Below are 25,655 nucleotides of genomic sequence, written 5' to 3'. Positions count from 1 at the left end.
TACATTCACTTGCTGCGTGTAACACCAGACACTCTAACTCCTCATGTGTGTAAGATCATCACCAAAGGATATAGCTTTCCAAATGGGGTATCTGTGATATGAAGGGAGCATGTTTCTGAGACAATCTGCTACCATACACAAAAGATTGAGCATTATTAATATGATATAATATAATTTTTTACATAATCCTATGTAAAATTAAATGCTGGTTTGAAGAAATCACTCAGATTGAAGGACTTCAGTATCTGTTAACTCCTCAGTCATGTGTTTGCGTTTGGCGTTGGTTTCTGGACACTGAGGCCCCTTCAAAGAGGTTTATAATCTGTCAGCTACTAAATAACAAGGCAGGTGTTGAGGTGTCGGAATTGAAAGAGTGTGGGGAGGTGGAGAAAGTGAGAGAGAGAGAGAGAGAGAGAAAAGAGAGGCAAGGTAGGAGTTGTACCAAAAGCGCTTATTTTTTTTACACCTTTCTGAGTGTCTATGCAGATAAAGGTAAAGCTTGTGTGCACACAAGCTATTTAACGCAATGTAAAATTCTGATTCATAGATAAAGTTTATATTTATTGTGTTATGCAGCAGTCTTCACACATTCTAAGATAATCCTCTGATAACCCTCCTCCAGCTGCTCTTTGAATAACAGCCCTCCCCCTTTTGCTTGATTGTTTTGCACAAATGCAGTGTTGTTTATCCTCACATTTCTGATCCATTACATTTTGTTGTGTGATTCAGAGAAGAGCGGAAAAGAGGTGATGTCCAAAGGATCCAGTGGCATGGAGGTTATCCTGGCCTCACTGGAGGTCAGCTCACTCATCATCACAACTTGAAATTGCAGCTCAGTACATGACAACTTTAACACTAAGCTTACGCTGTTGTTTTTTGTTTCTTTTTGCACAAATTGATCAAATGGTTTCCTAGAAATTTGACTATCAAAGAGCCTGTGACTGTTCTCACTTGTCCAGGTCACCGTTATCCCCAAAGAAATTTAAGTCAAAACTGGACTTGGATTCCAAGACAAACAACCAGTCCAGTTGCTTTTGACTTAAATTTCTTTGGGGATGACCATCAAAGACTTACCAATCTTTGTGCTAAGCTAACCGGCTGCTGGTGCTTCATATTTACTATACCGACATAAGAGTAGTATCAATCTTCTCATCTAATTCAGTAAGAAAGCAAATAAGGTATTTCACTGCAAAAAAGTGAAGTAAAATAATATCTGATGAGGTTATTGCACACATTTATAATTCACAATGTACACCTGTATGATGTTTAACAAGTGTTCTGTGTGTGGCTTTGACAGAACACCAGGGATGTCCAGACCACGCTGAACATTTTGTACATTCTCAGTGAGCTGCTGACTGTGGGTGAGTAAAGGTTGATGAGCAGCTCATGCCCTGATTTTGAGAGCTGATAAAAATATTTTCTTCCCTGCTAGATAATAACTCAGTGGGTAATTTAACCGTCATTATTAATTTAGCAAAATAATATCTGGGGTTACATGGAGTGTTTACTTTTTAATGTAAGAAGTAGTAAATATATTCTCAAAGCATAAATAATCCACTCTAATAAATGGTAAAGGCGTAGTTAATTATACATTTACCTGTGATCGATAAAGAAGTAATATTTTAAGGTTTGTGCTTTCAAGGATTTCAACTCTATATTCTCATCATGGATTGTGTTAAATCACATTTAATGCGGTTTTGTTTTTGTTTTCTTTTTGTAGGCAGGGGTCGCAGGGTGGGAGTATTTGTGTCTAAAGGAGGAACAGGAATATTATTACAGATTCTGATCACTGCCAGTAAAGAGTTGCCTCCCAGTGAAGAACTCATGCTGCAGCTTCACTCACTGCTCGCCAAGGTTGGCCCAAAGGGTAGGTTTACTGCCAACACAAGCACACATTGCACCAATATACATAGGGATCTAATGTTGTTTTAAATAGATATTCTGCTGTGTTTGCTTTATGTTTCTGTTCTCCTTATTTGTCTGAAATGTTATGTTACGTATGTCAGCTCAGTCCGGTGTGTGCTATTAAGGTGGTCTGTTGAGTTTCCTTGTAAACAATTTAAAGTTATGTTTACGTTCCATATTTCTCACCAAAACTCATTGTGTGCTTAGGTCTTGTGAATTCGTTGAATGAATCACTTCCTACCTCATAAAACAATTGAAAATATTTCAAATTGTGCATTGTTAACACTCACGCTGGCAGTGTTCTTCTTCATTGCATTTGCTGGCTTTTTGTTGGTGTGTTACTGCCACCTGTAAAAACAGGTAAAGAGAGACAAAAAAAGTGAAAACCTAGTGATCATTCTCTGCATTATCACTGACCTTCCAACCTCTGTGTGTTCAGACAGAAAGTTTGGAGTGAAGGCGCGTTTGAGCGGAGCGCTAAATGTCACAGTCAACATAATGAAACAGAACCTACAGAATACCAAACTGCTTTTGCCCTGCCTGCAGGTTCTCAGGGTTTACTCCACCAACTGTAAGTCATATAAAGCTTTGAAACACACTTCTTGTAATGTTGCCATTTATAGTCTCAGTGGTGTAAAATTTCTACTGTTGCCTGATATCTCTGCATGTATGTGTCTGTTTTTGTAAAGCGGTGAATGCTATTTCTTTGGGCAAGAATGGAGTGGTGGAGCTCATGTTCAAGATTACCGCGCCATACAGCAAGAAGAACACCAGCCTGCTTAAGTAAGCGGGCAATTATGTTAATGAGCCAGCCTGGATACTATGTCATAACAAACTAGTGATAGCCACAGGCATCATCTCATTTGCCTCTTTCAGTTTCAGTTTTTTTTCTTTTACTCTGTCATTGACGTGTGTTCAGCAGACTGTGTAACCCATTTGCCTTGTTTCTAAATCAACAGGGTAGCTTTGGACGCACTGGGAGCACTGCTCAAATCCAGTGAGTAATTTGCATTGTAGCATTGAACCTTCAGAATCAGAAGAGTAGTGATCCTTAATTAGTGCTGGTTCCTTCTGCCTCTCTCACTTCTATCCTCATTAACCCTTCACCTGTAAAAGACCGATTCTCTGTTCCCCAGTGAAGCAAACACAGTTAATGATCATTCAACATAGATTTTAACTGACCTAACTGCCAACTTTCCCCATTTTACTTCTTGCTTCTCTGTATCCCATCCCACATTCATAAAGTACAAACTAATACTGCTTTCTCTCCTCTTCCTATCCCCTTGCAGAAACGAATGCACGGCGCGCAGTGGATGGTGGACATGTGCCTGTCTTGCTGGCTCTTTACCAAGACTGGCATCGCAATGACACACGGCATCGGCACATGCTGATCCGCAAAGGGCTGCTGGTCTGCCTCAGGAACATCACCAACATCAAGCTCGGCAGGAAAGCATTCATAGACGCTGATGGCATGAGGATCCTCTACAACTCATCCACCGTGAGTGAGAATTTGATATACAGTATTAGCATGGTCAACAATTAAAGTATGCAACACATACTAACTGCATGCACTCACACATGCTCCATCTCGCCTACTCCCTGCTTTCTCTGTGGTTTTGTTTCAAGGAGTGTCTCCCGGTGCGGACTCTGGATCCACTTGTCAACACTTCAAGCCTCATCATGAGGAAGTGTTTTCCTAAGAACCGTCTTCCTCTGCCCACCATCAAATCAGCCTTCCACTACCAGCTGCCACATGTACCTGCTGTAGGGCCTGTGGCACAGCTGTACAGCCAGCCACCTGGGGGTGAGAACACAGGACACACGCACACGCACACGCACACACACACACACGCACGCACACGCACACGCACACGCACACACACACCAACACACACACACACACACGCACACACTTCACTAGAGAGTACCCCAGCATATCTTGTGTATGTGCAGTCTTTCATTGATGATTATGTTGTAAAGACAGACACATAGATTTTTTAATGCAGTCATTGCTCCTATATTTTAGTCCCGCATGATACACAGACACACACAGACACTTACATCCCTGGAACTCAAAAATAGTTAATTGCAACACTGCTGCACACAATGTGCCTTACAGGAAGAAAAACTCATCAGCTCTGCAAAAGGCCCTTAAAGAAGGGTAAGACGTACGTAAGAAACAACTCCATCCTCAGAATACATAAACTTACTCACTGCTGCTTTCTCATTCATCATACTCTAACTTCACTAAACTAACACGTGTTAGAAATAAACATGTAATGAATATGCTTATTGCACATTGCTTAGTGCTTGCTTGCTGGCTAGTAGACTATTGTACTTGCACTGTACACTAATTTGCCTCCTTGCGTCCATAATCTGATCTAAAATGAAACCTGTCATATCACTTTTGATGTAGCACTATCCCTAATTGATTGTGCTTGGGGATGTACTTGTGCACATATTTTAGTTAATGTAAAACTCAACCAGGAACTTCATAAAAACAATTATATACACCACAATTTTGACAGCTCTAATGTTCAACAGCAACAGTGATGTCAGTAACCCAGCCGTAGAGAACAGTGTAACATAACAAGCTACTGCTATTACATAGACTTGTCAGTGAGATCTCAATGTATTTGAAGAAATGTACTCAGAATTTCTTCTGTCCTCTAAATCTCTCACTCCTCTCTGAATCATGGCTGCTCACATCGTTTGTTAACATTTTCGCCTGTTCTTGTCATAGCAATTCAACTCAGTGACCCAAATCAGTTGAGTTCTACATGTCTGGTTGTGTGCCAGCCTTACTCACATTTGGGAAAATAATAAACTCTCTGCCTGCCCCCAAAAAATGTTTTTTTAACAGCCCACTTATAATGTTTGTGTGTGTGTGTGTGTACCCAGTGGATGACGTGGTGGATGAAAGCGACGATAATGAGGAGACGGATGCTGATACGGAGAACGATACTGAGAATGAAGAGGACGAGAAGGATCAGTGCACTGCGGTAATATTTAGCACTTGCACTTACATGCACACACAATATTTCACATGGAAACATTACTTGTTGCACTTAGTGTTTAAAATTTTGAGTATATTTTCTCAGTATGACAGTGGTGTTATGGAAACAATGCAGAGTTTAGGCCAAAGTGATTTATTGAAACATTTTTACATCATTTTTTTTTTTTTATCATCATTGAACTTCACAAAGAGTTGTATAGTATATATATCACTGACCCGAATTGGCTAAAGGAAGAATCCATAGATGTATCAATTTCATGTAAAAATCATGGTTATTTAGTCTATAAATCATGAATCTTTACGTAAGCATACTGCCATTGATATTTGGGGGCTTTTTTGTTGATACAGTCTCTCAGAGCTGTTAGTTTTCACTGTTGTTGATCCACTGCTTCCCAGCAGAGGACAACCACAACTCAACAGACAACGCCTAAATCACTATGTCAAACAGGTCAACCATATCTGATATGTATTTACGATTACTGATTTAATAAAAACTTTGTTCTGCCCTTACAGGGTGTTATTCAGTAATTCAGGGATGCACTCAAAATTCCCAAGCACTATAAAATCCCCTGAAAATTAAACGGCTACACAAATTAAGTAGGTTTTTATGTCACTTTTGTTATTTTCTCATTAGCTATAGTTATTTTCCCTTGTTTTCTGCATCTTATATTCCTTAGATAGCAGCAGACTTGAACAATAGCACACAGTCTGCTGTTTTACATTTAGATGTGTGTTCTGCTCGCTTTGTGTATTTTTGATCAGAATGATGACATAGAGACGGACCTAAACAAGCTACATCCCAAAAAGAACCCAGGCCGTCCATTCGAGGAGTTGAGGATCTACGAGAGGTTCTTCTTGGAACTTTCTGAAGACTTTCAGGTCAGACTTCATGGTGAAAAAAACAACCAAAATATCAGTTTTAATCAACATGAAATACATCTGAATTGGCAATAGGTTTGAGCAGTTTGTTGGCCCATTACTTTGTTATGAAGGTTTATTTTTGTCAATAATTTATCTTTCTTATTTTGTTTTTCTTTCTTTTTCAAAGAATATTTTTAAAAATATTTTGTATGATTTTTAACGTTATCATATTGGATTGAGATTTTATATATATATATATATGTATATGTATATTTATATGTGTGTGTATATATATATATATATATATACTATTTGATTTTAGTGATATATAATTGAATTTAGTGATGTCTGCACTTTAATTGAATGTCTGAGATGGATAAATCATGGTTTTGCACACCTGTTCATGTATGTTATTACTAACTACTGAAACAGCTTTAAAATTAAAAGTTCAGCCTTGGGCCCAAGGCACATTTTTTAGCAACAAATCGCTGAGTATTGCTCCTGTTGCTTTTTTCAGTGTTAATACAAGATCCTTGAATATATTTTTTATTAATTGAGTGTACAGCCTCTACCACACATATTTGTTGTCTGTTTCTTTCTGATTGATATATATTATTTCTACAGGGTTATAACTTTGAATCCTCAAAGAGTGCCTCTACCACATCTTCATCATCTTTCTCTTCATCATCATCCTCAACTCGATCCACTTGGCCAGTTGTAGTGCCCACAGCTCAAGCCCTGTCCCCAAAGCACGCCCCCTTATTGAGCTCTCAGGTGGATGGCAAACCTACCAAAGGACAACACACCCTGCTGTCCCCTTCCATGCCCAGTCCTGCTTCCCTTGCTCCTCTAACGCCTCTAGAACTGGACACCATCCACCTCACCAAGGACCAAGACAAACAAGAAGAGGCTCACATTCCTTCTCCCGACACACGCACAACTCGGCCCTCCCTGGTCAGTCCTCCTTCTCAAGGGCAGACGATAGAACAGGACCTAGCAAATGTATTGGAGTGTGTCTGTCTAGAAGAGGAGGGGGCTCTGAACACAGAAGAGGGAGGAAAGGGAGACAAACAAGAAGGATCCCCAGTCAATGCCACAAGGCACATACAGTCTCCTTTGCTCTTGGGGGGCATCACTGCCCGTCGTGTGGGAGGGGGAGGCAGTAACTGGGGTTCAGATTGTGGTTCAGAGGGTGCTGAGGATGAGGGAGCCGTTCTGGAGGTGCCAGACACGGCGCTGCTCCTCCCGCTGCATGACCCCGACCTTTACGTGGAGATGGTGAAGGGAACACACTCCGTACCCCAGTATGCTGAAGTTGCTTACCCAGATTACTTTGGCCATGTAGCCCCAACGTTTAGGGAACCCCTTCAGGAGAGAGTTTATGGTGTACAGAGGTGAGTGACTTTTAAATTTTTTTGTATTGCGGTTTGCGGGAATCTTTAGCTTAGCACACAAACTGAGGGTATGCAGATTATAAAACTGAAAAGGGAATTTAACTACAGTTTTTTTTTCCATGCCAGAAAGATTTAATGTAACCAGATTTATAAATACATTTATAATATACATTTTTTTGTATTTTGAAATGTTTCTAAATCTTTGATTTGCACTTCAGATATGATCATGACATCATGCTTACTTGTAGGGCACCAGACAGACCTCAAGAGCCTCACTAATACTGATGTAGTAATGCTCTTTCCAAAGACGAATTGGGCGTCAAATTTCCAGGCAAAATTTGCAAAACGTTAAATGGTCACATTCTGGAGCAGTCCAGAAGCCGCTTTTCCGTGTGAATGTGAGCTACAGTTTACCTTTGCTGTGTCTGTAAAGTCATAGTGGTGGGGAAAGACAGCTTATTGCATTCATCCTTTAATAAACGATATGTTTTTTAATTGAAAAAAGTGTCCAACCCTAGTGTTAATCATGAGTGTGTTTGTGGGTCTAATCCTGCAGGTCTAAAATATTCCAGGACATTGAGAGGTTAATTCATCCAAATGAAATTGTGGATAAGGTAGTTTATGACCTGGACATTCCCAGGTAAGTCCCTCTTACAGAGTCTGTTAACTGAAAGCATTACATCACATGAAGCTAAAATATGACAAAAGCTACAGTTTGTCTTTTTTTTCTGATAATGTTGAGAGCTGTGACATTCACCAAGCAGATTATCTCTGATCATTTTGTTGTTTTTCAGTTGTCCTGTGATTGAAGACAATGGTGAATCACTTAAGTTTAACTCTCAGTTTGAGTCTGGCAACCTCAGGAAGGCAGTTCAAATTAGGAAGTAAGTATTTATTGTCCATTAGTTACATAGAATTGAGTGCTTCACAATTAGATGTGCAGTTTTAATTAAATAATCTTTTAACATAATACCATTTAAAACCGTGTCCAACTTTCAATACACTCAACCTACTTCTTACCTTTGTTTCACAAAAATTAGATCAAAAGCAAGAGAAGTGTTACATCAGTATTTTTAATGGTTGATGGTGTTCAGGTCCACAAGTTTATGTTGTGGTGATTCTCCAGATATGAGTATGACCTCGTGCTGAACTCAGACATCAACAGTAATCATTACCACCAGTGGTTCTACTTTGAGGTGAGCGGCATGCGTGTTGGAACCACCTACCGCTTCAACATAATCAACTCTGAGAAGTCAAACAGCCAGTTCAACTACGGTGAGATACACAACATATGAAATACCAAACAGTGTCATCTCTCCATCTGACATACAGAAGATTTTTATGTTTTTGTAAATATTATATCGGATCAGACTATATTGAATTCAAAGGCCTTTTGACTTTAGTTGGACTACATGAGGTCGCTTGAGCATCATACAGCACACATTCATAGATACTGTCAGGGTTCGTACGGTGCGTGAAGTCCTTGAAGATGCTTGAATTTAAATGTTGTGTTTTCAAAGTTTGAAAAGACCTTGAATTTTGGATAAAGTGCTTGAAAATGCGAAATTGTATCCGCATTTCTTTCAAAACAAATAGCTATAGAATAGAACTTTAATTTAATAATTTTAGTAATACCGTCTCTTAAGGTGATAAAAATGAAATAATATTGTGTGTGTGTGTGTGTGTGTGTGTGTGTGTGTGTAGGGATGCAGGTGCTTATGTACTCTGTGCAGGAGGCGATCAGTGGCAGGCCTCGCTGGGTCAGAACAGGAACTGACATCTGCTACTACAAGTAGGTACACTCGGTGGGGGGTATTCGATAAACATCTCACTATAATGTAGTCCAGTACAATACAACCTTAAACTATTACCTCGGTAATAAACATAACTGAATTTTCACTTTTATTAAAACTTAACCTTAAAATCAAGGTTTTCACATACAAGGGATTTGCCTTGTATAAAAAAAAAAGGTCACTAACGCAAACACTGCAGAAGGCAAGAAACATAAATATGGAATGAAAAATGTATAATACAAATATGAAAAAAACACTTTTAGAACCATTTACAATATATTTGTAGAGCTGTAAGTTTCACAGTATGAAGAAAAGCATCTCTGCATTGTATAGAGATAATATTCCATTTAAAAACTAGGTATTATAAACTAGGTAGAATGTATTACACAGCTGTTGCATTGAATTGCAATAGATTGCGCAGGTGTACCTAATAAAGGGGTTATTGAGAGAATGTGTTATGAGTGCAATATTCTGCAACATTTACTCATGTTATTTTCCTCCACCTTCATAGGAATCACTTTGCAAGGAGTTCCATTGCAGCTGGTGGTCAGAAAGGAAAGTCCTATTACACAATGACCTTCAGCACAAGCTTCAGCCATAAGGATGATGTCTGCTACTTTGCCTATCATTATCCTTACACATACTCCACTCTTAAGGTAGTACTAAAATACAAGTGTTAATTAACTGTAATCTAGAGAGCATTTGCATGTGTCTGACCATTTTATCCCCCCTCCCTACCAAAAATGTCAGTTTTTATTATACCCGTGTACAGTTATTATTACTCTGTTCTCCTACTGACCCAGACGCACCTCCCTTTTAATAGTCCATTGTTTGGTTTTCATTGTTGCATAATTTTTATGTCCTTCAAATGTGAGCTCTGACAACTACTGCGCTCTCAAAACTAGACACTCATAATGTCAGTTGTTGTGCTTTTATAATTACATTCTGTCTGCCTTTTCTGTAGAGTGACTATAGAATTCATTATAATACAACTAACAATAGAGACGCCCAATCTTAATCATTTTATCACAAATTGCCTATAACCAGCCAGTGCAAAATACAACATTAAAATGCTGAGAACTCAAGAGGGATGAGGGCTTAGATAGAGATTGTAGATAATAATGTTTATAAGTGAAATGTAAAAGCTGTAATTTGCCATTCTGTCATTGTATCCTCAGATGCACCTGTCCAAACTGGAGGCCTTGAGGACACCTCAGATCTACCTGAGACAGGATGTCCTGTGTGAAACTCTGGGAGGGAACAGCTGCCCGCTTCTCACCATCACTGCCATGCCAGAGTCCAACTCCAATGATCACATCTGTCAGTTTAGTGAGTAAATAGATCTGTGGGCATGCTTCTTTTTTTATTCGCTCACCATCACTTTCATACGTGAGCAGAATCATCTTAGCAGGATTTTTATATATCCTGGAAAAAACTGGAAAAACCTTTTGTACCTTCACCAATCGTGATGCTGCTCTCTGGAATGATCTCAACAGGCCTCAAAGGAAACAAACAAGTCTACAGAGGTTTAAATATAAACTGGAATTTTGAGACTGGATTGACAAACTAGGCAGACTAGTACTACTGTATTATTGTTTTTTTTATTGTTTGTACCAAGAACTCCCTTTCTCAGCAATAATACTCAATGGATTATCCTGGATGATAAAAGAAATAGCCAAAAATGTCTCAGAAATCATTGAGCTGTCCTGGAAAAATGCTTAATATGCAAGAAAATCATGATCAGATCACATTAAACTGACAAAGGTTTCCCAAATGTATGCCAGATGTTTCAGTAACAGCTCACTGTCATTTGTAATGGGCCGCAAGATCTAAACATTTAGAGACATAGTTGTTGTCATTTGAGACAAACCTTACTGACACATCTAATCTCGTCATTTTGATGATGGAAGGTCATTCTTGTCCTTGTCTGTGTAACAAAATATTCTAAGCTTAAAGGCTTTTCTTAGTTTTCAACCGCTTCTCATTAACTTCTTCAGAAAATGAAGCTCTTAGATTTTTTTGTCAGAAAATTAGGTAGTTAAAGCTTCCCTGAGCCTTTGTAAGATCTTTGTGATACATGCTTTGTTTCTGTATTGTTCTCCAAAATGTGTAGAAATTCACTAATAACTGACAGAAATGTGCCTTTATTACTACATGAGAACATCGGGGCATGCCCATACTTCCTAAATGGGTTTTCTGTCAACTGTAGTTCACTGACATTTCTCAGCTGTGAAAACTTAAAATTGATTTCTTAAAATCTCTTATCTTTGTGTTTGTGCTGTCCTCTCCCTATTTCTGCCTCTTCAGGGAATCGTACATTGATCTTCCTGTCGGCCAGAGTGCACCCTGGGGAGACCAACGCCAGCTGGGTAATGAAGGGCACACTGGAGTTCCTGATGGGCACCAGCCCACTGGCAGCCAGCCTGAGAGAGGCCTACATTTTCAAGATCGTCCCCATGCTCAACCCTGATGGAGTTGTAAATGGAAAGTGAGTAATGGAGTGTAGAAAGAAATGAACTCACATTCACAGCTCTCAAGTATACACACTGTAGATGCATACATCTGCCAAACCTTGGCCTGCACGTTGGTCACAGCTTTATTTATATTAACACACACAAAATCTTGTCTTGAAGGATTCTCCAGCTGTTGCTCTGTTCTCCTCCACTCTGTATCCTTCCCCTTTGCTGCGTCTCCTTTCTGCTGTAGTCATCGTTGTTCTCTGAGTGGAGAGGATTTGAATCGCCAGTGGCAGAACCCCAATCCTGAGCTCCACCCCACCATCTACCACACTAAGAGCCTGCTGCAGTACCTTGCACACATACAAAGGGCACCACTGGTATGACCTTTAATTGACTGGACTTCAATAACATTTTGCCCTTTGCAGCATCAACTTTTATTTTGGAATTAATAAGAACATCTCCTAACATATTGTAAATGTTGGTGCCATTTCTTCTGTTCAGCTTCACAGCTTGGCTGCATGTTCACCAAATTTCACATCAATAAATCAAAACATATTTTTAAGACATTAATGCAGTTACCATAAACAACCTTTGGACTATACTACATGTCAGCAAGTGAGTTAGATATAATAGGATATTGCTTTTATGGGAGATTTGTTTACTGTTCAAAGGGTGATTACTTTACAACGCAAAACAAGGTGAGGTTACTGTCCTTCCTCTGCAAGAGCAGTAACACTGCAGTGCCTCTGACATTGATAGCAATTAAATCACGGTGACAGTATCACAGTTAATTTGACGATACAGTAAATTAATTTGAGCTATTGTAACTGTCTTTCTTTATTTGTATTTATTATTTTTTATTCGGCTGTTAAGTCGTGATGTAACGCCCTTTCAAAATATGATTTCCGGGTCCAAGCAGGTCGAAGCCCTGTATTTCTTCCACAACGCAGTGCCGTGTTCCCCCTTGTTTGAACAGATCTGAGTTTTTAAAAAAGCAACGTAATTGTCATTTTACCTCTTTCTTATGGATGAAAAAGGTGTTTAACTGTCGGAAGAGGTGATTGTAATTGTTCACGTTAGGCCGTTGTTGTCTGTTTTGTTTCAACGGAGCGTTTGGATCTGCAAGTCTTATTTTGAAAGGGCGTCACGTCAGACTTAACAGTCGGATAGCCACTGATTTAGTAAAAAAAAATAGATGAAGAGGAGATAAAGCTAGTATAGGTTCATTGCAATATACATCATGATCTTAATCCTTTCCTCCCTCTAATTCCTGTGTGTGTTTGTGTGTGCATGCGTATCAATGCGCAGGTGTTCTGCGACTACCATGGTCATTCCAGGAAGAAGAATGTGTTCATGTACGGCTGCAGCGTGAAGGAGACGGTCTGGCAGTCCAATATCAGTGCTACCTCCAGTGACTTACAGGAGGACCTTGGATACAGGGTGAACACACAGACAAATGCGCTGCACCTGTCATGCACACAACTCATCCTTTCAGTACAACTCTCTCAATCTTCCCCTGTTTCACATTACTGTTCTCACATCACTGAATAATAATTGAATTGAAGTCAGTACAAAGAGATGACCTTTATTAAGTTTTACAGAAAAGAGATGCTATCTGAGTACCTTTTATATTTACATCAGTGCATGTCTGTCCTGTATAGTGTATGCACTGAAATCCAGCTGCTGTGTCCCTCAGCTAAGAACAGATTGTAGGACCAGTGTACATTATCTTGTAGATCGGCTGGCCAAAATCTCACACCCTGATATAGGTCATTTCATTTCACAATAACTATATATATATCATGATTAATAGTGTTTTCTGGTAATTCAATAAAATAAACAGTCTATATGAAATAACCACATGGTAAAGCCTCTTTTTGAATACTCCTGTGTGAATTAAATACTTGACAAATGAAAAGTATGGAGAATTAAATTAAATTATAATTACAAAATGAATTCAAATGTATAGAAAATTTAAGGACGTTCAACAAAGAACTATGAATCTTATTCTAGGTATGAAAGAGATGAGATAAGAGGCTTTAAAAATAAATTACAATTACCAACTCCAGCACACAGGAGACGCAGAGGAGCCATGATTGAGGTCTTCAAGGTTGTTAACAGAATATATGATTTTGAGTGGAGCCTGTCATCCACTTTTGGAATAATAGATTCCCATTAAAGTCTTCCTCTGAAAAGAGAAACAAATTATTCACAATCTTTGCTGTAAAAGCATGAAACAAGCTTCCAGAGGATCTAGTGCAGGATGCTTCAGTCAACTCTTTAAGAAATAGATTGGATACATTCTGATCAATGAGTGATATTTTGTATAATTTTAAAGCTGATTTGTGATTATTTGTAAAAAAAAATTAAAGTTTCAAGATAAATCGCCCTGTCCTAACTTCTGATATTTTTGCACTAAAACTGTCAGTTATTGAGTTTCAAATTCTCTCTGTCCATAAATATCCAGAGATATCGTAACATATCCTGTTTTTCCCAAGCAGCCACTGTGTACATAAGCCAGTGATTGGACACAATTATTTGTCCCAATGATAAAATGTAGTTCACTCCCAATGCACAAATGCACACACACCTCCGCAAAAACGGATCCATGTTTTTTTCAGGCGCTTCCTAAGATCCTGTCCCAGATCGCCCCGGCCTTCAGCATGGCGAGCTGTAGTTTTGTTGTGGAGCGCTCCAAAGAGTCAACCGCCCGTGTTGTTGTGTGGCGAGAGATAGGAGTGCAGCGCAGCTACACCATGGAGAGCACACTTTGTGGTTGTGACCAGGGCAAATATAAGGTGAGCGTGTATTTTATTTGTCTTATAGGGTATGGACAAGAAAAGAGCTGCTCATTGTCATGCAGTTCAGTCTAATAACCCTGCAGTTAAATACTGCCTTTCTGCAGCTATCACAGAGACAGCAGAGAGAAATGACAGGCAATGACATGCAACAAAGGTCCCCAGCTGGACTTGAACCAGGGACATTGCGGTGTGGCTGCCTTATCCTGTAGGATACCAAGGCACCCTGGAAGAAAACTGAAAAAAAATAAAAATATTCTGAAAATGTATTACTTTTTTAATACTGGTATTAAAACATTTTTATTGTGAGTAAGTGAGAGGGAGGTTCCCCTAAAATCTCCCAATGTCCAGCAGGTGGAGCTGCAGTCCTTTCTTTCCCATCTTTCTCTTTGCTCTCTCTGTCTTTCTCCTTTCTTTTGACCCCTTTACCTTCCTTTCTTCTCTCTTTCCACCCCAGCTGATTTCCTTCCTACTGAATTCTGCCAATGTCAACATGTTACATATCCAGAGGCAGTCTAGGGATGCCATTTTGGCACTGATTAGCAACCCCACTGCTCTGCATGGAAGTGTTTGTCCAGATGTGCAGGAACTAATGTCTACTCAATTGGGCTTATATATCTCTGTGGCCAGGCCAAGTTTAGATATTCCCAACTCTGCTCTGGAGAAACAGGAAGATGAAAGTTTTCTGGTTTGTTTGTTTGTTTTTGTGCGTGCGTGCGTGCGTGCGTGCGTGCGTGCGTGCGTGCGTGCGTGCGTGCGTGCGTGCGTGCGTGCGTGCGTGCGTGTGTGTGTGTGTGTCTCTCTCTCACTGTGAGGGTTGCATGTGTGAGTGCATATGGGTTTGAATGTGTGCTTCCTTCAAATTAAATACATTATCATGTTTCTACATGAGAAGTTGCCTCAACAACTGCTTTCAAGCATTGAGAATTGGCGCATTTGAAGCTTGACAACGGCTCCATCCCCAGGCTCCAGAGCAGCTAAATAAAACCCACAGCAGCCATTTTAAAGTAGATTCCTGTTGGACCTTTGAAATTATTTTTTAAATCTAGCTGTATGATGCAAATGTTTACATGTACGGTATATATACTGTATATATTTGTGTGAGACAGTTCCTCCTGGTGAACATATTAGTATCTCTCTTTTATGTCTTTGATGCGCATGCACATGTTGTCTTCAGGGTCTTCAGATCGGCACCAGAGAGCTGGAGGAGATGGGAGCTCAGTTTTGCGTGGCCCTGCTGAGGCTGAAGAGGCTGACGGGGCTTCGCAATCACCAACACCTGCTGGATTTAGAGAGCGATATCATTGGGACACAGTCTAAAGTGGTCAGGTTAGTATTATATAACATGCTACAAAGTGTGACACACACACACACACACACACATACATACAAACATACATATACATACGTTCACAGACGATGTAAGGTTATGTGGAGTGTTGCAAAATGGTTAGAAACACTTATACACTATATAACATACACAGTGATATATGTAGTCTGGGATCTCATGGAAACATGAAGGCAAGCTAACAATTAACTTTTTTTTTTTTTAATAAATTGATTTTTGTGTTTCTCAGCATTGTAAATTACTAAGAAATATCAGATGTGAAGTAGTTTCTATTGCCCAAAAAAGTGGTTTCAGACCTTTTTATCTGCTCAAATCCCCTTGATTACTGCCAGACATGTTAATACTCAACGGTGTGACTGTCACTCTGTCTCCTCTGAAGCACTAATCAAGTAACAAATGAAGGTTTTCATTTATACAGGGCTGCTGTGAGCATCATTGAAATTCTATCAATGATCATGTGTGATGAATATAATAAAAACACTGGAGTGAGAGGGGAAGGGGTATGAATAATTGTCAGCAATGTCATTATTTCTCTAAGAGAGCGTAAAACAGCCACAAGATCTTATCAAGCACTTACACTGAGACAATGAGTTTTTTAAGGGCCACAGTGAACAGGGTGGTACCTTGTGGATTAAATTCATGTGGTACATTGCCTTCCTGCACAGTTAGTTGTGGCTGGAATATATTGGCACAAAGTAGGAAAGAAATATATTAAACTGATCAGTGTCAGAGCATGTCCTCATCCAATTATGTACCGGTGGGTTCAGGAGATGCAACTTTGAACATGTTCACATCTAAACCAGTTCAAAAACTACTTCTTGTCAAACCGTGTTTGCATTGTAGAAGAGTACATCAGCAGTGATTTATTAGAGCGCTCATCTTGATTATTGTCTGAGTTCACAATGTAATGCGCTGGCTTCCCTCTTTCTCTATTCTCCATGTTGCCAATAGCATAGTATAGACAACTCAAACTAAAAGTAATCTTATTGTTTGTCCTCTGTGTTTGGAGAAAAAAATAGTCTATTAATTATTAATCAGAAAATAAATCAGTTTGGTATTTATCAAGGAAAAATGCCAAACCTTGTCTAGTTCCAGACACTCCAGTGTGAGCATTTGCTGCTTTTTTTCTGTTTTATGAGTGCAACTAGAATATCTGTGGATTTTAGACTGTATCACTGTGGATGTGATAAGGGATATTTGGCTCTGGTAAACTTGCCATGAACATTTTCTACTATTTTCTACATTTTTATGCTAAATAATTAAGTGATTAATTGCGGAAATTGCAAGACTGTATAAAAGATGGACTTAGACTCCATTACATCACCCATAGGTTTCTGAAGAGCCATTGTGAGGCTAAGTGTGTGGCTCTGGCCGTCACCATCTTGGCAGTGCCTGGTGTCGCCTAACTAATCCAAAAATGTGCAAAGAGGGATGAAGCTGAGGGGGGCCGAATGAAGCCTGCAGTCTATGCTAGACCCCTGTGATGGCACCCACATGTCATTAAAAGCGGCCATGCCCTTAATTATGCATTACTAAAAGGACAGTTTAGCTTTTTTGAAATGGAGTTGTATAAAGTAGTTATCGATAATCAGTTTATTATCTACAGTAGATTAAGGTGAGCATGGCACTAATTTGGAGAAGCAGACCATAGTACAGACATGGAGCCTGCTGTCGACAGGGGCAGCAACAAAACGTATTTTAGTCACCTTAAAAGAAGGCCCACCTACAAAAATCTCCAGTATATCAGTTTAAGTGAATGCTATATTTAGAATATTTTCAAAGCTTTAACATGCCATCACACAGCCCTTTTCCCTTGGCACTGCATTTTCTCAAAGCATTCCTGCGTATAAGCGCAACTTCAACAAAGCTATCCCTTTTAACATGATTCAAACAGTTGAGTTATATAAAAAATGTATCCCCTGTACGTCTGCTGTGAAGGGGAAAATTAGCTATAGAGACCATTTTGTGCCAGGTTGTGAACATGTATTTTTCTGCTGTTAAGTTAGGCATTTTAACAGGTGGGTCTATGGGGATTGACTTGTTTTTGGAGCCAGCCTCAAGTGGCCAATCGAGGAACTGCAGTTTTTGGCACTTTGGCATATTTTTCGACCCCAGGGGGTTGACACTTGGGAAATAGTTGATAGATAATTCTGTATGGAAATTAATTGTTACCTGTAACCTGTATGTCAAATATGTGTGTTTTATGACTTCATAAAAACCCAATAAATAGAAAAATATTGAAGTTGACACACAGTGTGCTTGGTAAAATTAGGGAAAGTCATTAAATATACCCAAAACAGAACAAAGGAGTTAAAGATAAATGAGGAAAATGATGTGTTTAGCTCATGATCATAATCTAAACGCAGACTCATTCAAAAATGTAGTTGCATTAAAGTTTCTCTAGCCTTCATCCATATTTTAAGAAATGGCTTCAAACGATGAGCCAGCTTTACCCTTGTACATCCTAACAAATGACCACATAGCTTAACTGTATGTCGAATCAACTGAATTAAAATTCCCTGCTCAGAAATCCAAAGTTCATACAGATTAAATTGTGCTTTAGGTCAATGCCGCAAATACATTATTAAACTTGTCCAATCCCAAGCTGTGACCACCAAGGTTATCCTTCATTTCTTTTTTTTTTAACATCAGTGTCCTCTCCTCCACAGATTTGTTAAAGCAGTTGATTTGAAAGAATGGCTTTCAACTCAAAACCACTTAATGCTCACGTCTCTCCATCTCTCTCTGTCTCCCAGCGCCTCTCTCTCTCTCTCTCTCTCTCTCTCTCTCTCTCTCTCTCTCTCTCTCTCTCTCTCTCTCTCTCTCTCTCTCTCTCTCTCTCTCTCTCTCTCTCTCTCTCTCTCTCTCTCTCTCTCTTACTAACCTACTCCACTCAAATATTAATATATTCATTCATCATTTATGTGTCTGATCATTAAGGGACTCCAAAAGTGTTTTTTGTGTATGTGTGTTTGCGTGACTCTCCTTTGGGATTGTTTGCTCTTATCCCGGGTTTATGGTTTTATGCGTGGGGCTTGGTTTGGTACCACTTACCATTTAATAGGTCATCACAACAATGATATTGTGGCCATTGGGAGGCGTCTGCAGATAACTGGGTGTCTCCGAGTGAGTAAATGGGTGAATACGGGTATGGGTGTGTTTGAGTGAAAGGACAGAATATAATGAAGGTATGTAAGGTTTTTGTTGGTTTTAATGTACATACATGGATCTGTTTATTAAGATGGACTGTATATAGAGAGATGGCTGCAGTTGGTGGATACAGAAATGTATCCCAAAGAAAGGAGAGATTGGGTTTGGTAATTCTATAGTGGCCTGTAATGGTTGACTCACAAGTCTCATTATCTGTTTGGACAATATTCTGTCCATTCACATCATTACAAACACAAACACACACTCACACTCACACTCACACTCACACACACACACACACACACACACACACACTAAAACAAATATACATTTACTGTACATATACTGACGCACAATTTCTCAGTCTCTCTCTCCTGCACTCACACACTGCTGAGCTTGGTGGGAGATGATTGTCTGAGCCCCCCTGATCGACTGTCTCCCTGGGATCACATTTCAGACCATTAACACCATTAAAAACCCACTAAAGCCACTAAAACCTCAAAGAACCAGCAACCATTTAACCATTAAGACCCAGAGGGAACAAATCAGCCTCACCAGTCAGAGCCCACTTTGTTTCCAGCTTCTATTGTTTAGGATTTTAATATGAATAACATTTTAGCAGATTCTGTGTCTGTTGATGGGAAATTTGTTTAGATTTTTTGTTTTAATTAACATTTTATTTTGGATATTTTTGTTCTGCTTTTAGAGCTGAAATGATTTGTCAATGGACAGGAAAAGTAATTTATCAAGGAAAAAACTCTAATTATTGTTTCCAGCTATTCAAAATTAAGGATGTTCTGTTTTTCTCTCTCTGTTTTTAACTTCTTGATTGTTACTCAGACAAATCGACGTTTGAGGCCTCACCTCAGGCTCTTGGAGTTTGTTATGGGCTTTTGTCACATTGTATAAACTAAACAATTTACTAATACATTTTAAATAATCAATATTCAAATGATTTCATCAAACGATGTCCAAATGCAATGAGATGTGGCAGATTGTAACATCACAGGCTTCTTGTCAGAGTCGTCTTTTTGTTTACCAATTCTCTTAAACATGTAGATGAGGAGTTTTGAGCGTTAAAGGCTTATTCACATCATTAACTTATAGAGAAAATTAAGTGACATTTTTATTTTATTATCCAGCAGCAGCCCCACAACCTATGTGATGGAGGAGGACGAACCGTCCTTTCTGGAGGCGATTGACTACAGCGCAGAGAGCAACGACGAGGACGCCGAGCCTGAAATCGAGCATGCCACCGAAGTCCAAGGGATTCCCGATCACCTCGATCAACTGTCGGACTCTGAGACAAATCATAGGGACTAACGTTGAGGTGTTTATCTCCTCTATACTTGGAGATTTGAGCGTATAACAAGCCAGTGCTTGGATTTTCAGCTGATCTAATATTAGTCAGAACCCACTCTTCTCACTTTGATCGGTGAATAGATATCTTAGATTTACACCTGACCCTATTATATATAGACACTTTATGGCACTATGATGGTACGTAGACTACACTGAGGTGCTCCTTTCCCAGATGGATTGATTTTGTTGGCCCACTGGAGCCAACTGTGTTGCTCAATGAATGTTCTCACCTTTCACGGTCGTACTATAACCTTCATGAACTGTAACCCCTGACCTCAGACACCATATAGCCTCTGAGATTCACTTATAGCTAGCCAGAGCAGCATACAACCGGCACCGCCGATCCTTAACTTGAACCCTTGTCCACTCGCTTATTTCTCATAGCCGATCTTACAATGAAGCTGCCTGACAAGGCTGATATAGTGTAATAGAGCCAGTGGCTTCTATAGGTACTGTTTTTGAAACCCCTTTCACACATCACTCCTGGTGATGGAGGGAAACTGGATCTCGCCCACTGACCAGCTTAGAGATCCCACCGACCTGCCTTCTTTGTTCCCTTTTCCTTTCTTCCTTTCTTCTCACCCTGCACCTTAACTTTTTACTCCTTTTGGTGACACATTCGTGGTATCCTTCCTCACTTTCCTCCTTCCTTCTTTACTTCCATTTTTTCTGACAAGCCAAGGTAGTGGTGTCTAATTGGGATGCAGGGATGACCAAACAGCTCTATCATAGCTTAGCTGCAGGAAACATCCATCATCTCAAGTGTCTCACGCAGAAGAACCTTTTCAGATATAACTACGCTTGAGTTTTGACCTCACCTCCTGTCTTTAAGCCCCATCTCTTTGGCCGCAGTGCAGGTGGTCTGATATTCCATGTGCTCTTTTCCTTGCATTATCCAAAACTGAAACTATTTGTATCACTCAAATGTGGAATGTTTTTGTCTTTATTTGTACCATAAATTAATTGCAGATATCAAGACACACCACAAACTAACACAGGTCTGGTTTGAGTTTCTCAGTCAGCATTAAACACATGAAGATGGAATGTAAAATATCGACACGGACTGTTGATGTTTTCATTGTTTTACACAGTATTATTATATTAGACAAAGCAGTGACGAACAACACGCATGAGCTGCAGACAGCGGAAAACGCTTTTGCACTTTGGGAAAACACTATACACGCAAAACAATGAGATACAAATCACTTTACAACATGTCACAGTTTGCAAACCTCAACTTCAGTCACCTCATTAGTTAGAAGTTCTCAGAGCCCAGGCCAAAGCTGGCAGTAACTTTGCTGTGATGTTTTAAGAAAAACTATACTGGAATTATGTTTCCTTTTTATCCCTTCCTCAAATCAGTGTGTTCATTTTGTGGATTTGCTGAGGAGAGACCCATGCATAAAAACAGATGGTGCTTTGTATTGAGTATAAAGTAGTTTGTAAAGTATTTCTTTATGTGTTTATGGAGATGAGCTGTTTCTGTTGCATTTGTACAGCTATTGCATGGCTACTTTCTGTTGTTTTTATGTTGTAATTTATTAAGCATTGTTTTTTGAAATGCAAACCTGTATGTATGTATGTATGTATGTGAGGCGTGTGTGTGTGTGTGTGTGTGTGTGTGTGTGTGTGTGTGTGTGTGTGTGTGTGTGTGTGTGTGTGTGTGTGTGTGTGTGTGTGTGTGTGTGTGTGTGTGTGTGTGTGTGTGTGTGTGTGTGTGTGTGTGTGTGTGTGTGTGTGTGTGTGTGTGTGTGTGTGTGTGTGTGTGTGTGTGTGTGTGTGTGTGTGTGTGTGTGTGTGTGTGTGTGTGTGTGTGTGTGTGTGTGTGTGTGTGTGTGTGTGTGTGTGTGTGTGTGTGTGTGTGTGTGTAGTTTTAAGTTATTCCATTATTCAGCTCAGCTAATGCTCTTACAGTGTGTTTTTTTTTTCAATTTGATTATCCTCTCTCACTCTCCTTCACTCCCCCCAAACATTTTCTCTTTCCCTCTAACCTCTTTTTTTTCTCTTGTTTTCTGTCTTTCTCTTGGCTCTACTTCCTTTCAGAATTTGCTCATGAACAACTTAGAAACCCAGGGAGGTTATTGTTCTGGTTGAGCGTGTGTGTAAAGGATATATGATGTGAAATAATGTCCCTTTGATAACTGTGTGTGCTGTTATATTTATGTTTGTCCAAAGCAGTTTATGTTGGGCTGTTTTTGTTTTATGTTCGTTTTGAAGCAAACAAGCAGCGATAGCGACTCATTTTAAGTTGATTTGTAACAGAAAGTTGAAGAGTGAAAACATCAGAAATAAAATGTGAATGTGGTAAACTGTCCACTGTATTATATATTTCCTAAACTCATAACATTTGTCCTCATGATGTCCTTCCTATCAAGCTTGGTAAAGTGACTGTAATGGATCCTAACTGACTTCTGGGGAGAAAGATTGGCAGACCAAACCGAAAACATTAACAGGGAAAAATGTTTTTCCCACATTCTGGGTCTTGTTTTGTTTTCACCTTTCGTTACACCCTCTGACTTGGTTTGGATTATTTGGTAAAAGTGGACTTAGTTTAAACAATCACTCGTGTTTTCAGTATCCCATACTCTATTTGTAGGACTTTCCAGCATTGTTCCCGTTTCTCTACAGTTACCTGGTGAGAACAATGTTAGCATGACTGGGACGAATGAGCTCTATTATGATAATTTGCAAATACTTTTAATTATGGCATACAGGCAATATGGTTATGTTTAGATACAGCACAAGTAATGTGATGGTTAAATGTATTGAAATTATGGATTTTGCATGCTTAAAGTGGAATCAGTGCTGCTGTGTTACAAATTTAAGGACTTTGTCACATTACTCATATGTACATTCGAAAGCACTGTTGGTCGCTGTCATTGAGCCTTCCTAAAGCTGTTTAGTGTAACCTAGAAGGGCACTAGGACTCAAAGGCATTCTTGACGAAAATGAAAAATAACTTGGATCCACTCCAAAATGTAATGGGTTCTTCCTTGGCCCATGCTTAACCCTTCCACCAGGTTTTATGAAAATCTGGTTAATACATTTTCCATTATCCTGCTAACAGAGAGACAAATTGAACCAAAAATATGACATCCTTGAGGTCATAATGGGGGGAAACAAATTATTTTGTGCAAAAAATAATTTCAGTAAGAAATAATGAAAGTTCAACCAAAGCTAATGTGAAGCTTCAACAGAATGAGTTAGACATTAATAAAATAGTGTGAGTAGCCCTCCCCCACTGCTCACCAAGCAAAATAATTTTTCTGGAAACAGAAGAAATTTCAAATGAAAACACCAACTGTGGAAGATATTTTACTCACTCGGACAGCTAACGCCTCATGTTAGCTTCACCTTTACACTGAACTCACTTAAGAATTAATTTACAGCCAGTGTGGACAGAAGGAGCAATTACGGTGACCAATAACTCTTTCAATGGACAATATTTTGGCGGCTGTGTCTCAGGAGGTATAGTGGTCGTCCACAAATCAAAAGGTCGGTGGTTTGATCCCTGGCCCCTGGAGTCATGTCTAAGTGTCCTTGGGCAAGACACTGAACCCCAAATTGCCCCTGATGTGGATCTGAACGTTTATTGCTCCTGATGAGCAGGTGGTACTTTACATCTGCCACCAGTGTGTGAATAACTGAATGGTGACTTGTGTTGTATAGCAGTGTGGTCGCTAAGAAAAAAAAAACAACATATAAATATATTAACCATATGGGCACATAAGTATTGAGGATTTGAAAAAAATGGGAATCTGTCCCTCAATACAATCTCATGTACAGTCACTTATTCACTCATCATATTTTATTGATCCGACCATCTATTCTTCTGTAGAGACAGAAGTGGAAATGATTCCTCTTTATGCAGATGTATTTTTGCAGGTGATAAAGAGATAATGTTCTTGTTTCCAGTCAAATGCAGCAGTTAAATCGAGAAAGAAGAGGCTTCAGGAAATCTGATTATGTAATGTTTTCTCCTCAATCAACCTCCTGGCACACAGCAGCTCTCAGTTCAGTCTTGAGAGCTATAGAAATTTTTTTTATTTCTTCATAAAAAGCCATCAGTAATGGTACAATTGTCTTCTTGCTGTTTCTATCAAAACTATAACATGAGCCTGACAATTAACCCCTGACACACAACATCGCAGATATCAGTTTACAAAGCACTGTCTGGGTTTGGTTTGGTTTGAGTTGATTTATTTCTGGGCTAATAGAGCATAAGCAGGCACTCAATCACTTCATGTCAGTGGCACAGTTGTATAAGCATTTGTTTAGCAATGTACCTCCGCTGCTTAAGTGCCCCCGAGTAACCTAATCTTTTGCTTCGGAGGAAATGAACAAGGCGAGAAGGGGCGTCACAAAAAGGCAGCCCAAGCTCATGTCTTCTAAAGATGTATTGTATGTTGCTGAATAGATATAAATGGACAGAAGGATGCAGAGGAGGAGGAGGAGGAAAGTAAGTCATGGCAGAGACAGAGGGGAGAGAGAGAGGGGGGTGAAAGCAGGAGCGGAAGAAAAAGCAGAGAGGAGGATGAGAGGAATTTGGAGAGGTGGAGGAGAATGTTAATCTGAGGAAGGCAGAGGGGAGAAAAAAGCTCTTTTCGTCTCTGAGCCCCAGCCCTCACTTCCTGTCCTTGCTGTCAATCAGAGAAGCCGAAGTGCATCAGACAAAAGACCCCCCATAACCTCCAACCACCACCACCACAAACACCAGCACCAACTATTAACTGCTCTGGTCAGAGGACGGAAAGAACCCCTAATTAGAAATATCTTTCCTCTGTATCACACATTCATGCCGGCATCGTGCCCAGCCTCCATCCTCCATCCTGACACTGACGAGCTCATTTCTGTAGTCAAAGTGTGGATCTGTGGGCCTCTAATAGCGTAGCCAATTACTGCCACTGTCCAACTTGGCCATTTCTCTAACTCACTGGTGGTCCCACTGAGGGACAGAATGGCTCCAATGAAAAGGTACAAGGCCACAAAGAACAGCCTGACAAAGACGTGTGTATAGGCTGCATGTCACCTCAGCACTCTGTGTGTGTGTGTGTGGGTGTGTGTGTGTGTGCGTGTGTGTGTGTGTGTGTGTGTGTGTGTGTGTGTGCCGGTATGTGTGTGTGTGTGTGCGTGCGTGCGTGTGTGTGTGTGTGTGTGCGTGTGCGCACGTGCGTGTGTGTGTGTGTGTGTGTGATCTCATTGTAATTCACCGTCAGAAGTCCTCAATAGCGAGTTAAGCAGTATAAGCTGTTACACATTATGATAGGGAGAAGTGCTTTTGAAGATGGTTGAATGGTACTAAAAGTACAAAATTAAAACCTATATGCTTTGTTTCAGCCTGACGCAGACCAAAGTATTATTTTTTCCATCCAGTCTCACAATATGCGGCTGTTCCCTTAGCCTGTCTTTACCAATACGCATTAGTCTATAACCTCTCCGTCCATTTTTGATTTCCAAGGAGTTATCAACCGTGCAGACCAAAATGCCTCTGGACGCAATTAGATTGAGCTACAACCAATCCCAGCGATAAAACAATGTATCACTGATGAATGTTGGGTGGGTGTTTGCT

The 25,655-nt window shown here is 39.8% G+C and overlaps 1 protein-coding gene across 4 annotated transcripts in view; it reads left to right on the top strand.

Moving 5' to 3' along the window:
- Positions 1 to 21,738, top strand: part of agtpbp1 (ATP/GTP binding carboxypeptidase 1) — a 28,964-nt gene extending 7,226 nt beyond the window's left edge. For 2 of the 4 annotated variants that reach the window (XM_083912612.1, XM_083912614.1), the window contains 23 exons: positions 730 to 797; positions 1,298 to 1,361; positions 1,721 to 1,867; positions 2,345 to 2,476; positions 2,595 to 2,688; positions 2,865 to 2,902; positions 3,195 to 3,403; positions 3,532 to 3,709; positions 4,807 to 4,907; positions 5,684 to 5,800; positions 6,407 to 7,176; positions 7,733 to 7,816; positions 7,971 to 8,060; positions 8,303 to 8,451; positions 8,881 to 8,968; positions 9,481 to 9,625; positions 10,148 to 10,298; positions 11,277 to 11,457; positions 11,676 to 11,805; positions 12,737 to 12,868; positions 14,050 to 14,226; positions 15,404 to 15,555; positions 19,867 to 21,738. In XM_083912612.1, the coding sequence (XP_083768738.1) occupies positions 730 to 797; positions 1,298 to 1,361; positions 1,721 to 1,867; positions 2,345 to 2,476; positions 2,595 to 2,688; positions 2,865 to 2,902; positions 3,195 to 3,403; positions 3,532 to 3,709; positions 4,807 to 4,907; positions 5,684 to 5,800; positions 6,407 to 7,176; positions 7,733 to 7,816; positions 7,971 to 8,060; positions 8,303 to 8,451; positions 8,881 to 8,968; positions 9,481 to 9,625; positions 10,148 to 10,298; positions 11,277 to 11,457; positions 11,676 to 11,805; positions 12,737 to 12,868; positions 14,050 to 14,226; positions 15,404 to 15,555; positions 19,867 to 20,047 (3,578 nt within the window). In that variant the 3' untranslated portion in view covers positions 20,048 to 21,738. Of the gene's footprint in view, positions 1 to 729; positions 798 to 1,297; positions 1,362 to 1,720; positions 1,868 to 2,344; positions 2,477 to 2,594; positions 2,689 to 2,864; positions 2,903 to 3,194; positions 3,404 to 3,531; positions 3,710 to 4,806; positions 4,908 to 5,683; positions 5,801 to 6,406; positions 7,177 to 7,732; positions 7,817 to 7,970; positions 8,061 to 8,302; positions 8,452 to 8,880; positions 8,969 to 9,480; positions 9,626 to 10,147; positions 10,299 to 11,276; positions 11,458 to 11,675; positions 11,806 to 12,736; positions 12,869 to 14,049; positions 14,227 to 15,403; positions 15,556 to 19,866 lie in introns of those variants that run through there. The other 2 variants (XM_083912613.1, XM_083912615.1) reach the window with 2 other exon arrangements.
- The last annotated feature ends 3,917 nt before the right edge of the window (positions 21,739 to 25,655 follow it).

Source organism: Echiichthys vipera, assembly GCF_963691815.1.
Source record: "Echiichthys vipera genome assembly, chromosome: 4".
In the NCBI taxonomy this organism is placed as follows: Eukaryota; Metazoa; Chordata; class Actinopteri; order Perciformes; family Trachinidae; genus Echiichthys; species Echiichthys vipera.
The sequence above is the reverse complement of the archived record's forward strand: the minus strand, read 5'-3'. Positions and strand labels throughout refer to the sequence as shown.